Here is a 17,752-nt window from a genome sequence, read left to right as displayed (position 1 = left end):
ATTCTCCCTAAAGTGATCTGTAGATTCAAAGCAATCTCAATCAGAACAACAGCAGGCTTTTTTAATAGAAATTGACAAGCTAATTCCAAAATATATATGGAAATTCAAAAGACTTAGAATAGCTAAAATGGTGTTGGAGGACTTATCATTACTAATTTTAAGACTTACTACAAAGTTATAATAAGACAGCATGGCATAAGGATAGACATAGATCAGTGGAACAGAATTGAGAGTCCAAGAACACATGTGTATGGTCAGTTTTAACAATGATATTAAGGTACATCAATGGAGAAAGAATAGTCTTTTCTTTTCTTTTTTTTCTTTATTGATGTTAGAGAGAGAGGAAGGGAGAGGGAGAGAGAGAAACATCAACAAGAGAGAACATTGATTGGTCACCTCCTGCATGCCCCCCACTGGGGATTTGGCCCACAACCTGGGCATGTGCCCTGACTGGGGAATTGAACCATCGACCTCTTGGTACATGGGTCGATGCCCAACCACTGAGCCACACCGGCTGGGCAAGAATAGTCTTTTCAATAACTGTGCTAAGAAAGTTGGATATCCTTAAGGAAGAAAGTGAAACTTGACCTTTCCCTCACACCATCCCCCAAAGTGAACTCAAATGGATCTTAGACCTAAATGTAAGCACTATAAAACTTTTAGAAGAAAACTTGAAGGAAATAGTTTTGCCTTTGCATTAAGCAAAAATTTCCTAGAATACACACAAAAAAGCATAAATGCTAAAAGGAAAAAATTGATTAATTGGACATCAACAAAATTAAAAACTTTGCTCAACAAAAAATGCTTAAGAATATTAAAATGCAAGCTACAGTTTGGGGGGAAATATTGGAAAACCCCATCGTTGACAAAGGACTTATATCCAGACAGTTTTTTAAATCTCTTACTCTTATAAAAGAATAAAACTCGAGAATGTAAAGTACAGCATAGGGAATCTAGGCAATAATATTGTAATAACTATGTATGGCACCAGGTGGGTACTAGACTTACCTGGAGCATCACTTCATAAATTATATAAATATCTAACCACTCTGTTGTGCATCTGAAACTAATATAATATATATATATAATAATAAATAATATAAAATAATATTAAATATCAACTGTAATTTTAATTTTTTTAAAATAATTGACTAATAAGATATACAACCCAATTTTTTAAATGCGTAAAATATTTGAACAGATATTTCTAAAGAAGATATGCAAGTAGCCAACAATTACATGAAAAGATATCCAACGTCATTAGGGAAATGCAAAGTGAAACCATAATTTGATGTCACTACACACCCACTAAAGTAATTAAAATTAAGAAGATTGACAAAGCCAAATATTGTTAAGGATATAGAAAAAGTAGAACCCCTAGATGTTGCTCTTGACGATGTAAAATACAATAACCCCTTTGGAAAATAATTTAGCAGTTTTTTTGTTGTTGTTTTTCATTGATATTTTTCTCATTGTTTTATTAATTTATTTATTTTTTAATTTTATTTTTGTTACAGATGTTTCTCCTTTTTTACCCCCATTGACACCCTCCTCCCCATCCCCCCTGTCCCGCCCCCAGCTTTGTTGTCCATGTCCATTGGTTATGCATACATGCATATAAGTTCTGTGGTTTATCTCTTCCCGCCCCCCACCACCCCCTCTTCTGAGGGTTGTCAGTCTGTACCCTACTTCCACGTTTCTGGGTCTATCCTATTCCTCAGACTGTTATGTTCATTGTATTCCATATATAAGTGAGATCATGTGGTATTTGTCTTTTACTGCTTGGCTTGTTTCACTTAGGATAATACTTTCCAGGTCCCTCCATGTTGTCTCAAAGGATAAGAGATCTTTCTTTCTTACAGCTGCATAGTACTCCATTGTGTACATGTACCACAGCTTTTTTATCCATTTATCTACTGATGGACACTTGGGCTGTTTCCAGATCTTAACTATTGTAAATAGTGCTGCTATGAACATGGAGGTATATATATTCTTTCTGATTGGTGTTTCAGGCTTCTTAGGGTATATTCCTAGAAGTGGGATCACCGGGTCAAATGGCAGTTCAATTTTTAAATTTTTTAGGTAACACCATATTGTCTTTCATAGTGGCTGCACCAGTCTGCATTCCCACCAGCAGTGTACTAGAGTCCCCTTTTCTCCACACCCTCGCCAACACTTATTGTTTGATGATTTGTTGATGGTGGCCATTCTGACAGGTGTGAGGTGATACCTCAATTTAGCAGTTTTTTAAAGTTAAATATTCACTTACAATTTCACCCAGCAATCCCACTCCTGGGTATAAACCCAAGATAAATGAAAATAAAAGTCCATTCAAAGACTGGTACACAAATATTCTTATCAGCACTATTCGTAACAGTCAAAAACTAGAAATAACCCAAATGTCCACCAACTGGTGAATGAATAAACAACTGGCCCCCGAGCCCTCCGATAGTCCCACAGGTTCGTATGCGCTCCCAACCTTGCCAGCCGCTCACCACTTGCCTTGTGGACCATGCCTCCTGCATCACGTGCAGTGTAACTACCGTGTCCCTTGCACAAGAGGAGAAATCTTGGAGGCCCTAATCAAAGGCCTTCAGGGACTGGAGTACAGAGGGTATGATTCTGCTGGTGTGGGAGTTGATGGAGGCAATGACAAAGATTGGGAAGCCAATGCCTGCAAAATCCAGCTCATAAAGAAGAAAGGGAAAGTAAAAGCACTGGATGAAGAGGTTCACAAACAACAGGATATGGATATGGGTGTAGAATTTCATGTGCATCTTGGAATAGCTCATGACTGTTGGGCAACACATGGCGAACCTAGTCCTCTCCATGGCTATCCCCAATGCTCTGATAAAAATAATGAACATATTGTTATTTGCAGTGGAATCATCACCAACTACAAAAACTTGAAAAAGTTCTTGGAAAGCAATGGCTATGACTTTGAAGTTGAAACAGAAACAAAGACAATTGCCAAGCTTGTTGTATGTATATGACAATCAGGAAAGTCAAGATACCAGTTTTATTACCTTGGTGGAGAGAGTTATCCAACAATTGTTAGGTGCTTTTGCACTTGTATTTAAAAGTGTTCATTTTCCTGGCCCAGCAATTGGCACAAGACAAGATAGCCCTCTGCTGATTGGTGTACAAAGTGAACACAAACTCTCTACTGATCAAATTCCAGTGCTCAACAGAACAGGCAAAGATAAGAAAGGAAGCTGCAATCTCTCACATGTGGACAGCACATCTTGCTTCTTCCTTGTTGAAGAAAAAGCAGTGGAGTATTTCTTTGCTTCTGACACACCAGTCACGTCATCTTTCTTGAAAATGATGATGTAGCAGAGGTGGTGGATGGCCATCTTTCTATCCATTGAATTAAATGCATGGCGGGGGATCGCCCTGGAAGAGCTGTGCAAACTTTCCAGATGAACTCCAGCGCATCATGAAGGGCAACTTCAGTTCATTTATGCAGAAGGAAATTTATGAGCAGCCAGAGTCAGTTGTGAACACAATGAGAAGAATCAACTTCAATGACTATACTGTAAATTTGGGTGGTTTGAAGGATCACATTAGGAAGACCCAGAGGTGCCCGCATCTGATTCTTACTGCTTGTGAAACAGGTTATCATGCTGGTGTAGCAACACGTCATGTTCTCAAAGAGCTGACTGAGTTGCGTGTTATGGCAGAGCTAGCCAGTGATATCCTGGATAAAAGCACCAGTTTTTCAAGATGTTTGTATTTTAATTAGATAAGACAGCAGATACCCTGATGGGTCTTCCTTACTGTAAGCAGAGAGGAGCTATAACTGTGGGGATCACAAACACTGTCGGCAGTTCCATATCAAGGGACACAGACTGGAGTTCACATTAATGCTGGGCCTGACATTGGCATGCCAGCACAAAGGCTTACACCAGCCAATTTGTATCCCTTGTGATGTTTGCCCTTAATGCTGTGTGATGACAAGATCTCCATGCAGAAGAGATGCAAAGAGATCATGCTTGGATTAAAGTGGATGCCTGATTTGATTAAGGAAGTACTGAGCATGGATGCTGAAATTCAGAAATTGGCAACAGAACTTTGTCATCAGAAGTTGGTCCTGATAATGGGACGTGGCTGTCATTATGCTACTTGTCTTGAAGCAGCACTAAAAATCAAAGACATCACTTAACATGCACTCTAAAAGCATTCTTGTGGGTGAATTGAAACAGGGGCCTCTAGCTTTGATGGATAAGTTGATATCTGTCATCCTGGTCTTCATGAGAGATCACACTTATGCCTAGTGTCAGAATGCTCTTCAGCAGGTGGTTGTGAGACAGGGATGCTCAGTGGTGATTTGTGATAAGGAAATACCCAGACAATGAAGAACACAAAAAGAGCAATCAAGGTGCCCCAATCAGTGGACTGCTTGCAGGGCATTCTCAGTGTGATCCCTTTACAGTTGCTGGCTGAGAGGCTATGATGTTGATTTCAACCAAAATCTTGCCAAATCTGTAACTGTAGAGTAAGGAGCATTTGAAAACCTGGGCAATTAAGCAACACAAAACACGTTTTGTATTTAAAACTTTGATTTAAAATATCACTCCTTGCCCTGGCCTGTTTGGCTCAGTGGTTAGAGAGTGAACCCACGGACTGAAGAGTCGCAGGTTCGATTCCAGTCAAGGGCACATACCTCTGTTGCAGTTCAGTTCGGTCCTGGTTGGGGTCATGTGGGAGGCAACCAATTGATGTGTCTCTCTCACATCGATGTGTCTTTCTTTTCCTCCCACTCTGTCTGAAAATAAATGGAAAAATGTCCTTGGGTGAGGATTTAAAATAAATAAATAAAATAAAATATCACTCCTTTAAGCCTTATTTATATAATGTCAGTTATAATTATTCCATTCAATTTCTGATTTATATAAAATTCATATTTTTTCAATAATTTGGGGGGAAGGTTGAAAAATGGAATCTATATTCAAATCAGTATCAGAAACAGATTTAGTTCTATTTCTTTAAAGGGTGCTGTATGTTGGATTTCAGGACCCTCCAATTCAACCAGAGAGGACTGTGTGTTTGTAAAGTAATTGGCATTGTAAAGTAATTGGCATCTGTTTTGCCATGCAGCTGTTCATTCAGACCAATGAAAGAGTAGTGCATTTATTGGAAGATCTAAAGCCAATAGAAATGTACTTGGACACTTAAGGTTTTGCTAGGCTATATATTAAGAGAAGATGCTATGATTTATTTTGAATTTGTTTGTGTACTTAAAAAATGAAACTTTTTTGGTGGGATTTCTACCTAAGTTTTAGGTTAACCTTAGTTTCTCAGACTTGTTACTTGTTATCTGTAGGTCAAGGTTAGGAAGCTAAATAGTATAGTAAGTAGTACATTGGTTTTCTCCAGCCCTTAATGAAAATATTTGTACAATTTTATAGCATAAACTTTACATTTGAGCTGCTTTGGACAACTGACAATATGATTTTAAATTTGAAGTTGGAATTTATACATATTGAATATCCAACTCTGTTTTTTTATCTCCTAAAAGAGGTTTTTATTTCCTTGTATCTGTAGTTTTTTTAATTACTGCTGAATGACATAGTTTATCTTTTTCTTTGAAATCACCACATAGAGTTGCCATCAGATGTCTCATATTATATCAGTATTGATATATTCAGAATTCTCTTCAACTTTGTCACAAAAATAATTTCCTGCAGTTAATTTTAACTTCCCTTCACTGCCTTGTATAAAACTCATAACTGTGTGCCAGTTTGGCAGCTCTGTGCAATAGTTTGGAAGATTTGCAAGTCTTTGGACTAATTCTTTGACTCTGTTGGTGGGCTAAACTTAGAAAAAGTTGTATGCTTTACAGTGAAATTAATGAAGGATTCCATCATAGTACAGGCATACCTTGGGGATATTACGGGTTTGGCTCCAGACCACTGTACTAAGGTAAATATTGCAATAAAGCAAAGTGCAATAAAAGTGAAATAAATTTAAAAAGAGGAACTGCTAATATACATTACAAAATGAATAAATCTCAAAATTTCATGCTGAGTGAAAGAAGCCAGACACAAAAGACTACATGATCTTATTTATATGACATTTCTTTAAAAGACAAAATTATAGAGACAGAAGTAGATTAACAGTTTCTAAGACCATGGGAGGGGGCAGGGCTTGGCTCCAAAAGAGGGTGAGGAGGTGATTGAGGTGTTCTAAAACTTGGTTGTGTTCATGGTTGCATGATATATAAATAGGTAAATTTTATAATATGTAAAGTATACCTCTAAAAGCTGTTTAAAGTGATTCTAGGAATAGTTCAAGTAGGCTGTCCTAAAGGGGAAAAATAAAGGAGTGTGGTGCTCATTATAAATTTGCATTTGTCCTCACTGGTCCGGGGTCCCATGCTGTCCTGTGTCCCCCCGCCCCAACCAGGAACTGCCTCAAACCAGAGCATGGGGAAGCTAGCTGGACTCAGAACACGCTTCTGAATCCTGGTCTACAACTACAACTTCCTAGTCAAGGAAGCTTGAGCAAATAGAAAGTATCCTTAATCATTCTCATTTTGTCATCTGTAAAATGGGACTTGAATCACCTACATGTCAGGGTTGTTTGAGACACAAATTCGTCTGTCTAACACCCTTTGAACATTGTCTAGAACATAATAGGCACTGGTAAATGCTAGGTGTGACCTCATTTTATATTTGGTTACTGGTTGAGATTGTGTTCATGCTTCATGCTAGGAAAGATGTGGGTGTGGAAACTGCTAATGATTTTGAATTAATCGGTTTGGTTTTTTTTTAGCACAGCTCTGAAAGCTGCTTCTGAATAGAATTTTAGACATACTGTATTAAATTAGATTTGAGGATGGATAGAGATTATAAATAACATAAACATAGTGTTAGCAGGTATGAGAGATCCCACACAGACTTTTAACTTGATATCTACCAGGTATCTGGGGGGAAAAATGACAGAAATCTATTAGATAATTCTGTTATCAAAGGGATAAAATGAAGTAGGTGTATTTTAAATAAATCCGACCTAAACTCGAGCTTTAGAAAACTCAGTTAAATGGCTACTGACCTGAAATGCCTATTTTTAAGGTCCATTTGATTATAATAATGGGCCTTATTTACTGTGTTCTCATGAAAAGTTACTTTAAACATTTATTTATGCTCCTGTTTATTCTAGAAAAGATTTAGTGATCCTCACAAAGTTATGAAACAAGTTAATAAAATACGTTTTTTCAGAAAAGAACAATTTCAGAAAATACAAGGAAATGAAGGTAGGCACAGGAGAGCATCGTATGTGGAACCAGAAGTGAAGTTAGTACTCAGAGCATAAGGCAAGGCCCAGACTGAACCTGAAACGGGATTTCTGGGCTTTCTCGACTCAGTGACTTAAATAGACACAGTAGAAAAGTCACAGGGACCATACAATTAAAAATTAATAATGAACCCGGCTGGTGTGGCTCAGTGGATTGAGTATTGTCCTATGGACTGAGGTCCTAGTTTGATTCCCAGTCAGGGCACAGGCCTGGGTTTTGGGCTCAGTCCCCTGTGGGGGGTGTGCAGGAGGCAGCCAATCGATGTTTTTCTCTCACATCGATGTTTCCATCTCTCTCTCCCTTCTTCTCTCTCTAAAAAAGCAATAAAAATATTTTTTAATTAATAATGAAATGTTGAAAGCAGTTGCTTGAGAGATGCAAAAAAGTATTCTTGACACTAAAAGTAGAAGTATATCCATACATCGTCTGAGAAAGGATGTTGTGCCATGAGCATAAGGAATAAAATTTTTCTACTCAATGTAGTGAAAATTTCCACCAGCCCTAGGACAGGGCACCAAGTGTGAAACAGTTCCTGAGCCTTGAGTGTGTGGCTGGAGCTTCCACTCCAGACCAATGGACAACATTCATTTCAAGAGATAAATGTACTTTTGATTCTTACTTCAAAAATAGAAATTGTACCTCAAGGGTCAATGTATCCAAAAATTATTTTATTGTATAATATTAGCGGAGATCTCATGCAAGAATTTTAATTCTTCCATGTCTTATACATTTATTTGCATTTTAGAGCATTTATAAAGAATTTTAAATTTGTTTCTCATCTGAGAATTCTAAGTTGGTTTTGAGTATACTTTTCTTTTCTAATTGATTTTAGAGAGAGAGGAAAGGGAAGGGAGAGAGAGATGGAAACATCAATGAGAGAGAACATCAATTGGCTGCCTCCTGCATGTCCCCCACCGGGGATTTGTCCCACAACCTGAGCATGTGCCCTGACCGGGAATTGAACTGGCAACCTCTTGGTGCATGGGTTGATGCTCAACCACTGAGCCACACTAGCCAGGCTGTTTTTAACTTTTTTTATTTAAAAAGTCAAAGTATGGCCCTGGCCAGTAGACTCAGCAGTTAGAGATTGTGGGTTCAATTCTTGGTCAAGGGCATGTACCTAGAATGCCAGTTCAATCCCCAGCCCCAGCTGGGGTTGTGCAGGAGGCAACCAATCGATGTCTCACTCTCACATCTGTGTTTCTCTCTCTCTCTCTCTCTCTCTCTCTCTCTCTCTCTCTCTCTTTCTCCCTCCCTCCCTCCCCTTCTCTCCCCCCTTCCTCTCGCTCTATCTAAAAAAGTCAATAGAAAATTATCCTCAGGTGAGGATTTAAAAAAATTAAAAATCCAAATTATGTGCAAAATTTAAATCCTTGCTTTTTAAAAAGTAGGTTTAAATTTAATATCATAATTATTTTCTATAACACAATTTAAACTCTTTTGAATAAGAGTAACATAAACATTCATGCATTTTATTTGCCAAATGTATGAACATCCCAAGGTACACAGTCATATTCAGTAGTACAGAAAAAAGTTAAGAATGTCACTTAGGAATTTCATTTTATGCTCTCAATTTCTGTATACTCTAAGATATAAAAAATAGATTATATTTCACTGTGAGTCACTTTTTTTCAGACATATGCACACAGAAAACACTGAAATTATTTTTATTTTGTATTCATCTTAGTTGCTAATTGAGGCATGCTAAAATTTTTCCTCATATTTTTTTGTTGTAGCAAATGTATGAGAATTCTAGCCTGGCAGTGGACAAATTTTAATTATAGCTGAAAAAGCTGCACTGGCTGCCTGAATATTTAATGACTTTACAGAATCATTTCTTTACTTGTTTATGTGTATTTAGATAGTGACATTGGCTGTGATTGTAAAAACCTTTATCTTTAAGAAATAGTATTGAAATAAGATGATGCAGTATAAGAGATTTGCTACCAAATACTAGAGGTGGGGAAAGGGGTGTGAGATACAGATAAAAGAAGATTGGCCATGTGTTGATAAACAGGAAAGCTGAGTAACAGGTGCCTGGGAGCTATTCTCTCTACTTTTGTAAGTTTGAACTTTTCGCTAACAAAAATGCTGAAAAAACAACAGTAGCAACAGCTCTGGAATTTTCCATTAAGTTTTTAGAACCCCTTTAAAAAGCAGACATGGAACCCTGGCCAATGTGGCTCAGTTGGTTGGAACATCATCCTGTATACCAAAAGGTCACGGGTTTGTTTCCTGGTCAGGGCACATACCCAGGTTCTCACATCCATCTCTCTGTCTCTCTGTCTCTCTGTCTCTCTCTCTCTCTCTAAAAAAAATTAATAAAAGCATATCCTCTGGTGAGGATTAAAAAAAATTAAAAAGCAACCATGGTCGGTTTGGCTCAATGATTAGAGTACCAGCCTGCGGACCGGAGTGTCCCAGGTTCAGGTCCCACTCAGGGCACATACCTCGGTTGCAGTTTGGCCTTGGCCCCAGGTGGGGCTGTGTGGGTGGTGACCACTCGATGTGTCTCTCTTACATCGATGTTTCTCTCTCTCTCTTCCTCCCTCTCTCCTTCCCACTCTATCTCAAGATACATGCAAAAATGTCCTCGGGTGAGGATTTAAAAAAATTAAAAAGCAGACATGGAGAATCCTGGGGACTCAGCAATATTCTAGTTCAACATCTTTGTTTACCAACAAGAGAGCTGAAGCAAAGAGAGATTATTGTTGCTTTGGTGTTTCCTTGGTGTTGTCAAAAGCATCTGTTTTAAAATCACAGTACCCACAATTCCAGCCTTACTGCTGCTGTCAATAAGTACCCCAGAAATCATGTGTCTTGATTCTTGGGTCAAGCACTTATCTGTAATTCTGCCTCAGAGGCTTCATTCAGCCCAGATTGTTAAAGAAAAAGTGATTCTGACGCTTGTTAAAGAGTCAGGAACTTTATTCAAGGGACCACTGACTTGAAGTTTTGCAGTAGGAGAGAGAAAGGGGGAGTTTTGCAGTAGTAGAGAGAAAGGGGGCTCAACTCCCAGTAACACCATGACTCAGCAGTTATCACTGTCTGCAAGACCATCTCAACAGTAGCAGGATGGAGTGTTTCTCTGTCCATGTGGCATGTGAATGTATATGTGTGCATGAGTGCATGTGTGTGTGCATGTTTTCACATGGCTCTTCTAAGGAAGCCTACAAACTCCAATATACTGGTAAGAGTATAGTGGAATCTTCCAAAAGATAAATCTAGGGAGACAAGATAAAAACTGAGGGGTTCAGCTACTCTCTTTCATGTGGAGAGGATCCCTTCATTGTCAACTGTAGACAGTTTGGATTTATTGATGAAGGTAACAGACAGACCGACAGACAATGGATATAGAGACATGTGGTATAACTTTAAAGACTGTTCCTAATACTAGAACCTAATGAAACGGAAGCTCCAGGCCCCTCCTACTTCCCTTTCCAAGGTGTTGTTCCTAATTTGTATTCATAATTTTATTTTTCTTTTTTCAAAGAGGGCCCCAAATTATATAAGCATCAGACCCCACAATACTTCGATTGACCCTTGTATGGAGTTGTAAGTCTCTAAAAAAAATAACCCTTAATTTTTTTTTTTCTTAAAGACTGTACTGATTCTTAGAGAGCGAGGCAGCTGTAGTGACCATAAGACCCTCAGCTGCTTACTGGCCTTGTAGCCCCCGATGCTGCTGTGCAGATCAAAGAAGGAAATGGGTGCTTCTTGCAGTTGTTGTGAGGAGCAAATGACTGGTGTGAAGAGAGATAAATATTCTAACAGACTGTTTTATGAAAATTTATATTTAGCAACTAACTCATTTGCTTCCATAACAGTATTAAGTGAATCTGGGTAATTTTGGCAGTATGAATTCCTAAAGCCACCTTTACTTTGCAATAAGAAACGTTGCTTCAGAGGATGCTGCCTGTCATAAGGATGGAATTGAGCACTGTGCCTACACGGATTTCACTGAACCAGCAGTCACAGTTCACACTTAACTCATAGTTTTGGGTTTATAAGGCCCAAAAAATCCCACAATAAATTACTATCCCCAAAGAGTGTGATTTTAAATGTCTCTTTCTTAAGTACCTAATGCTTCAAGGTCAAATTTAACCCACCTGCTCAACTATTTCTAGTCATAATTTTATGGCTCACATAGAAAATTTAGAGGAGCTAAAACAGAACTTACCATTATAATAGGCATGTTTTTTCATTGCTGAAGTGGCACTTCCACTGGTAAAGTTATTGAATACCAAGAACTTTAAAATTGTTAGTTGTATTTCTGGTTAATGAATGTCATTAACTTTTGACTTGCAGTTTTCATTTTGGGGAACTTTCCAGAATGATAAAGATGTCTGACAGGTTAATTTGCATCATGATAATGTATATGCATTCATTTTTCCTCACACAGAATGTGAGATCTGGGCATATTACTGTGTGTAAAGTATACTTCGACAAAGAAAACAATCCATATGCTACCTGCAAACTTTAGAGGGCAGTTTCTTATTTTTACTTTTTCAAGGATTATAACACATGCATTCTCTTATTTGTAACTTTTTCAAATTTTAGGAATTCTTTGATCATGTGAAGAAACTTTGGGATGATGAAGGCGTGAAGGCGTGCTTCGAGAGGTCGAATGAATACCAGCTGATCGACTGTGCACAATAGTAAGTCTGCTCCGCTCCAGGCCCAGGCCTCTTTGCGGGCAGGATTGCACCACGGTTGTGCTCCCCTTCCAGGGTTCCCGATGTCTCCTGAGTGCTGGGAACAAATAATTAACATCTCACTACAGAAACCAACTTTTCAAATGAGGCACATTTAGTAGTTGGAAAATTTTAAATCCAGTAGGAATCAGTGTTTCGGGGAAGAATCAGAAGTATGTTATATTCATTGTTTTCAGTTCTACTCCTCTCGGGTTATAGGCATATCTATAAATTATAATGTAATTAGATATTTATTATTATATTTTAATTTTACAGCAGGGACCCCAAATTAAAAGAATATCAATATCTGCAAATCAAGCACAAACTCTTACTTAAAGTAACAAGTGATACAGAGAAGTAAACTAGGAACCTGAAAGATGATAATTAATATAATAAGTAAATATTTGATGAGAAATGTAATGAAGAGAAATAAGAAATAAGGAAAAGACTCTGGTGCTGAGGCTGACTGATTTTTTTCCCTGATATTCATTGGTGTTTTAGATATATTCTATAACTTTAGAGAATAATGGTCCCCAGGAAAATGTTAATCGAGATGTTCTAGATATATTTGCTGTTTTGATAACAAAAACTGTGTTTAACTAGTTGTTTCATATGAATATTTGGGCAACAAGAAATCAGCACTTTTACATTTTCAGTCTGTAAACTCTAAAAATGCATACATAGGGAAGAGATTCCATAAGCATAAAATCTGGTAATTCATAATATTTGGAACCAACTAATGGAGCAGTGCTGTAAATACTGATTTCAAGGAGAAAGCAGTTGTGTGGCCACCTGCAACCCTTTCTTATCCATAGGAATTCAGGCACCATCACTTTGTGACAGACACTGAGAAGGGCCAATGGCAGGGTCCAAGGAGGAAGCCAGTCTGGGAGCAGATAGGTGATGGAAGAGTCACCATAAAAGTGAGAGAGGTCTCTGTAAACAGACCCTTCCAAGTGCTGAAGGCCATGCAAAGGAACTTGTATTTTCTTCCAAATACAATGAGTACCCAACAGCTCCATGAATGAGGTTGCCAGGGTCACTCCGGCTGCTGTTTGGAGAATTAACAAAAGGAGGCAGAGACCCCAATGGAGTGCCTTGGGTCAGGTGATAGCCATAGAGGTGAACCTTGGGTGCTGACGGGACAGAACTAGGTGGTGGATTGGATGAGGGCAGCACAGGAAAGGGGGGATTAAGGATGACAATACAGTGGGCCATGGAGTCATTTATTGAGATGGAGAAACCTGGGAGATGTTGTTTATAGGATAACAGAGGAAGGTATCACACTCTGATTTAGAGAAGTTAAGTTTGAAATGCCAAAGGGATATCTAAGGGAAGAGTTCAAGCAGACAGCAGGTTGGAGCCTGGAGCTCAGAGTAAGACTGGTGATACAAGTGTGGAAGTTATCAGCCCTCTGATGGTATACAAAGCATTGGAAATGCATGAGCACACTGGGAAAAGTTAAGAGAGAGGACTTTCTTTGACCCTAGAAGTTCAGTCCTCAGAAGTTAGTTTCAGGAGGAAGAGCCTTAAATTACTTCTAAGCAGTGGGTGGAAAGAGGGAGTTCTACAGAGGAGGGAAGAGGGTCTCTGGGATGAGATGGGAGGACCGATGGTGTTAGTAAGATTTATTTTTATTTTATTTTTTTTAAATATGTTTTTTTTTAATTTAATGTTATTTTTTTTTATTAATTAATATTTGTTACAGATGTTTCTCCTTTTTAAATATGTTTTATTTTATTTTTTTAGAGAGAGAGGAAGGGAGAGAGATAGAAACATCAATGTGAGAGATAGACATCAATCGTCTGCCTCCTGCACACCCCCTATGGGGGATCGAGCCCGCAACCTGGGCATGTGCCCTGACCGGGAATCGAACTGGGACCTCTCAGTCCATGGGACAACGCTCAGTCCACTGAGCCACACCAGCTGGGCAGTAAGATTTATTTAACTTCCTTTTTATCTCGACCAAGAACTGGTTACACTCCCAAACCCACTTTGACCTCTCAGTCCTCAGCTTCCCAGGGTATTTTATAACATAGACAGTGCAGACCTGCTCCACACACTCTAAAATGACCACTGACTGCTTTAATGAGCCTCCATTGCATATGCTAAAGACACTATGTACTAATTAAAAATTTTATTAACTATAAAAGTATTTAAAATTTCTCTTTTCCTGCCACGCTTAACGGTTCCTTTAACACTTCCCTTAAGTATTCTCTTTTGACGTTGACCATGCCTTTAAGTTTACATTTATGAAGACATTGCTGTGATTATTCACATATCATTGAGTAGGCACTTTTTTTTTTCATTCCACAGTTGGATCATTCAGTCCACGAAAGCCAGGCTGGTTTAAATTTGAGTCATCAGTTCAATTCTGGTCAAGGGCGCATAACTCGGTTGCAGTTTGGTCCCCAGCCCTGGTCAGGGTAGTGTAGGAAGCAACCAATCAGTGTCTCCCCCCACCCCTCCCTCCCACTCTATCTGAAGATAAATGGAAAGGTTGGAAAGATATCCTCAGGTGAGGATTAACACAAACTTTTTGAGTGTGGGAGAGGGGAACGGTTCTGGGTGTGCCCAAATGCAGTCTGAGAGGGTCCCAGTAGGCACCCTCTGAGTGGCCTCTGTCATCCCCTCTTAATTTCATTTTCTCTTTCTCTAACATGTCATTTCACAATCATTGAAAAGCCATGATAGAATTATGTGCTAAATCATAACATTTTAAAGATGGAAATGATATGCTAAGAAAATACTAACTGGAGTTTCTAGGATAGCTCATAATAATACTGAAATTCATATTTGTTTGCATTTAAAGTTGATGTGGAATATGTGTTTTATCATTCTTTTTCAGTATTTCTTCAGCAGAGACATCATGAGGGAACACTGCCGTGCCGTTCATTGTCAAATTAGGAATTTTTTTCTTAAAAAAAAGAAACAGTTTATTCTCATCATAGTGAAAGAAATGATTATTTAATTTAAAACAGACTATGCAAATATAAATGTTTAAAAAGAAGGAATACTACACAGCTATAAAAAGGAGAGATCTCTTACCCTTTGAGATGACATGGAGGTACCTGGAGAGAATTATGCTAAGAGAAATAAGCCAGTCAGAGAAAGACAAGTATCACATGATCTCACTTATTTGTGGAATCTAATGAACAAAATAAACTCACCACAAAATAGATCCAGAGACATGGAATTCGGGAACAGACTGACAAACCTCAGAGGGAAGGTAGGGAGTTTGGTTGTGGGGGGAGGGGAGATAAACCAAAATAATGTATATGCATATATGCATAACCAATGGACACAAACAATAGTGCAGTCACAAGCGGGGGTAGGAAGGACAGGGAGGAAGGGGTCAATGAGGAGGGGAAAGGAGGGACATCGTAATACTGTAAACAAGAAAGATAAATTTTTTAAAAATAAAATAAATAAAGAAGTAGTAGTATGAGACTTGACAATAGGTAGTTGGGATTCAGATCTTAGCTCTGTCGCTGATCTTTATGTGAGAGTTTGGGTAAATTACTTTAATGGGAAAAATTAAGTGATCTGTTCTCATACAGTCATAGGATTCAATGAGCAGGTATCTGAAATCCTCAGAACAGTGTGCAGCACTAGGTAAGCCCAAGGTAAGCTCTTGCTGGTATGTCACCAGTGTGGAAGCTAAGGCCTCAGGGGGTAAACTAAGGTGCCTGAGGTCACAGTTTCTTTGTAACAGAAGAGACACAGCCAAGACCTGCTATTTCTTTCTGTTCTGTCCTTTCAAATTATCAAGAGCCATGGATAAAAATTGTCCATGAGATGCCCAGCTGGTGTGGCTCAGTGGATTGAGCTTAATCCCATAGACTGAGAGGTCCCGGTTCGATTCCCAGTCAGAGCACATGCCTGGGTTGTGGACCCAATCCCCAGTGGGGGGCATGCAAGAGGCGCCCAATTGATGTTCTTTCTCATAGATGTTTCCATCTCTTCCTCTCCCTTCCTCTCTTTCTAAACAATGAAGAAAAAAATATTTTTAATAAAAATATTGCCAAAGATTTTTAATCATAATATTCTAAGTTTGCACATGGTCAATTCTTATGGCTTACATATCAATTTTAGGGGGAACATCATTCAGTATATCACGCAATTTATGTAATAAATGTTTGGCAGTTATTTTTAAGGTGCTTTTTGCAAGATTAAATTACTTAAAGAAAAAAAAAAAAAAAAAAGACTCCATTTCCAGGCTTGTCAAGAATAAAGCACCAAAACTTTGATTATGCTTTCTTAACTCTGAGCCTGGCAGAATAACAGAAACTAATCCCCCTTTCTAAGTTAATCACAATTTATCCAACTGTGTGTGTGTGTGTGTGTGTGTGTGTGTGTGTGTGTGTGTGTGTGTTTCTTTGTTGATTTTAGAGAGGGAGAGAGAGATAGAAATATTGATGAGAGAGAACATCGATTGACCGCTTTCTACATGCTCTCCACTGGGGATAGAACCAGCAACCTCTTGGTGCGTGGGTCAATGCTCAACCACTGAGCCACACTGGCCGGGCCAACTTTGCTTTTTTTATCCATTTTAACACAAATGGGAATCAAGTTGGACCAATAATCTTTCTCTCTTAATAACTATCTTGTTTTTCCTCTATACTCAGATTTTGAGATGGTGGCGGCCAGGAAGGATTTCAAAAACAACTAATATTTCAATAACATTTGTTAGAGCAACATACAGCTGCCAAATTTTTTTAGATTGCCAAATAAGGTGTTAAAGGAACATAAGCTGTTTCCATCTCCCATCATCATCTCTTCATAAAGGAAAGGACATTTCAGTGTCAGAACAGTGAAGGGACGTGTCTTGGTGCAAAGCCTGGGACCTCAATACTTGGCTATCTTGTCCCACCCACTGGTTTATAATTCCTCAGGGAATGTGTCTAATTCATCCTTAAATGCCCAGCTATTAGGTGAGTGTTCTTGCATAAAGTCAGTGCTCAGAAAGTACTACTTGAAATAAATGAATTGGCAGAACAAGAGCCCCATATTCAATATATTACTGACAGGAAAAACTGACCCTGTCCCTTAAATAGAGTACAACCACGCCACCCCAGACTCACACTCTGTGGCTCTTCTTCCTCTCTTTGCACATTTCCAGTGTCCTGACATGTTTTCTTCTTTCCTCTCATCTAAATTGCTCTGAGAAAAATCTGACTTACTTCTTGGTATGAATCTAAGTAATTGTGTTACCTCAACAGTATTGATTTTGAACCTTAATGCTCATTATGAAGGGAGTAATTCTAAACCCTGTTAAAGTAACTTTTTTCATGACAGGAACCATGGGAATATTGGGGGAAGAGATATTTCTAAGTGATGCTGAAATTTTGTAATGGCTGAGCTGCTGATGAAGATCCTAGGGACAGACCCTTTGGTGTTTGGGCCAGTGTTCTAACCACTGAGAAAACCAGCCACGGCCAAAATGGTGATGTTTATGTTATGTGAAAATAAATTATGTGAATTGTATTTCAATCTAAAAAAGAAAGATTACAGGGAAGGAAGAATCCAGGGCAGGAAAAGTAATGTGAACACTGGTCAAGACAGGTCAGCAGGGCAGTCTACTGGTGGAGCCAGGGGTCCTCTTGTCAACTACAGATGAAAGTTGAAACGTGCCTTTATAAGGCCTGCTTCTTCACACTTCACCAGACACAGACACATGCCACTCTCCCAACCTGCAGACACCTACACTGGGAATGGGAGCTCCCAGTTGATAAAGTACCTATGTTGTGCAAATGGA

The 17,752-nt window shown here is 38.7% G+C and overlaps 1 protein-coding gene and 1 pseudogene across 3 annotated transcripts in view; both read left to right on the top strand.

Moving 5' to 3' along the window:
- The window catches only part of GNAL (G protein subunit alpha L), a 240,638-nt gene that overhangs the window by 154,336 nt on the left and 68,550 nt on the right, over window positions 1–17,752 (top strand). For all 3 annotated transcript variants that reach the window (XM_036244310.1, XM_036244311.1, XM_036244312.1), the window contains one exon: window positions 11,861–11,958. In XM_036244310.1, the coding sequence (XP_036100203.1) occupies window positions 11,861–11,958 (98 nt within the window). The remainder of the gene's footprint in view (window positions 1–11,860; window positions 11,959–17,752) is intronic.
- LOC118618371 lies at window positions 2,418–4,502 on the top strand (annotated as a pseudogene).

This window comes from Molossus molossus, unplaced genomic scaffold (genome assembly GCF_014108415.1).
Source record: "Molossus molossus isolate mMolMol1 unplaced genomic scaffold, mMolMol1.p scaffold_m16_p_6, whole genome shotgun sequence".
In the NCBI taxonomy this organism is placed as follows: Eukaryota; Metazoa; Chordata; class Mammalia; order Chiroptera; family Molossidae; genus Molossus; species Molossus molossus.
The sequence above is the reverse complement of the archived record's forward strand: the minus strand, read 5'-3'. Positions and strand labels throughout refer to the sequence as shown.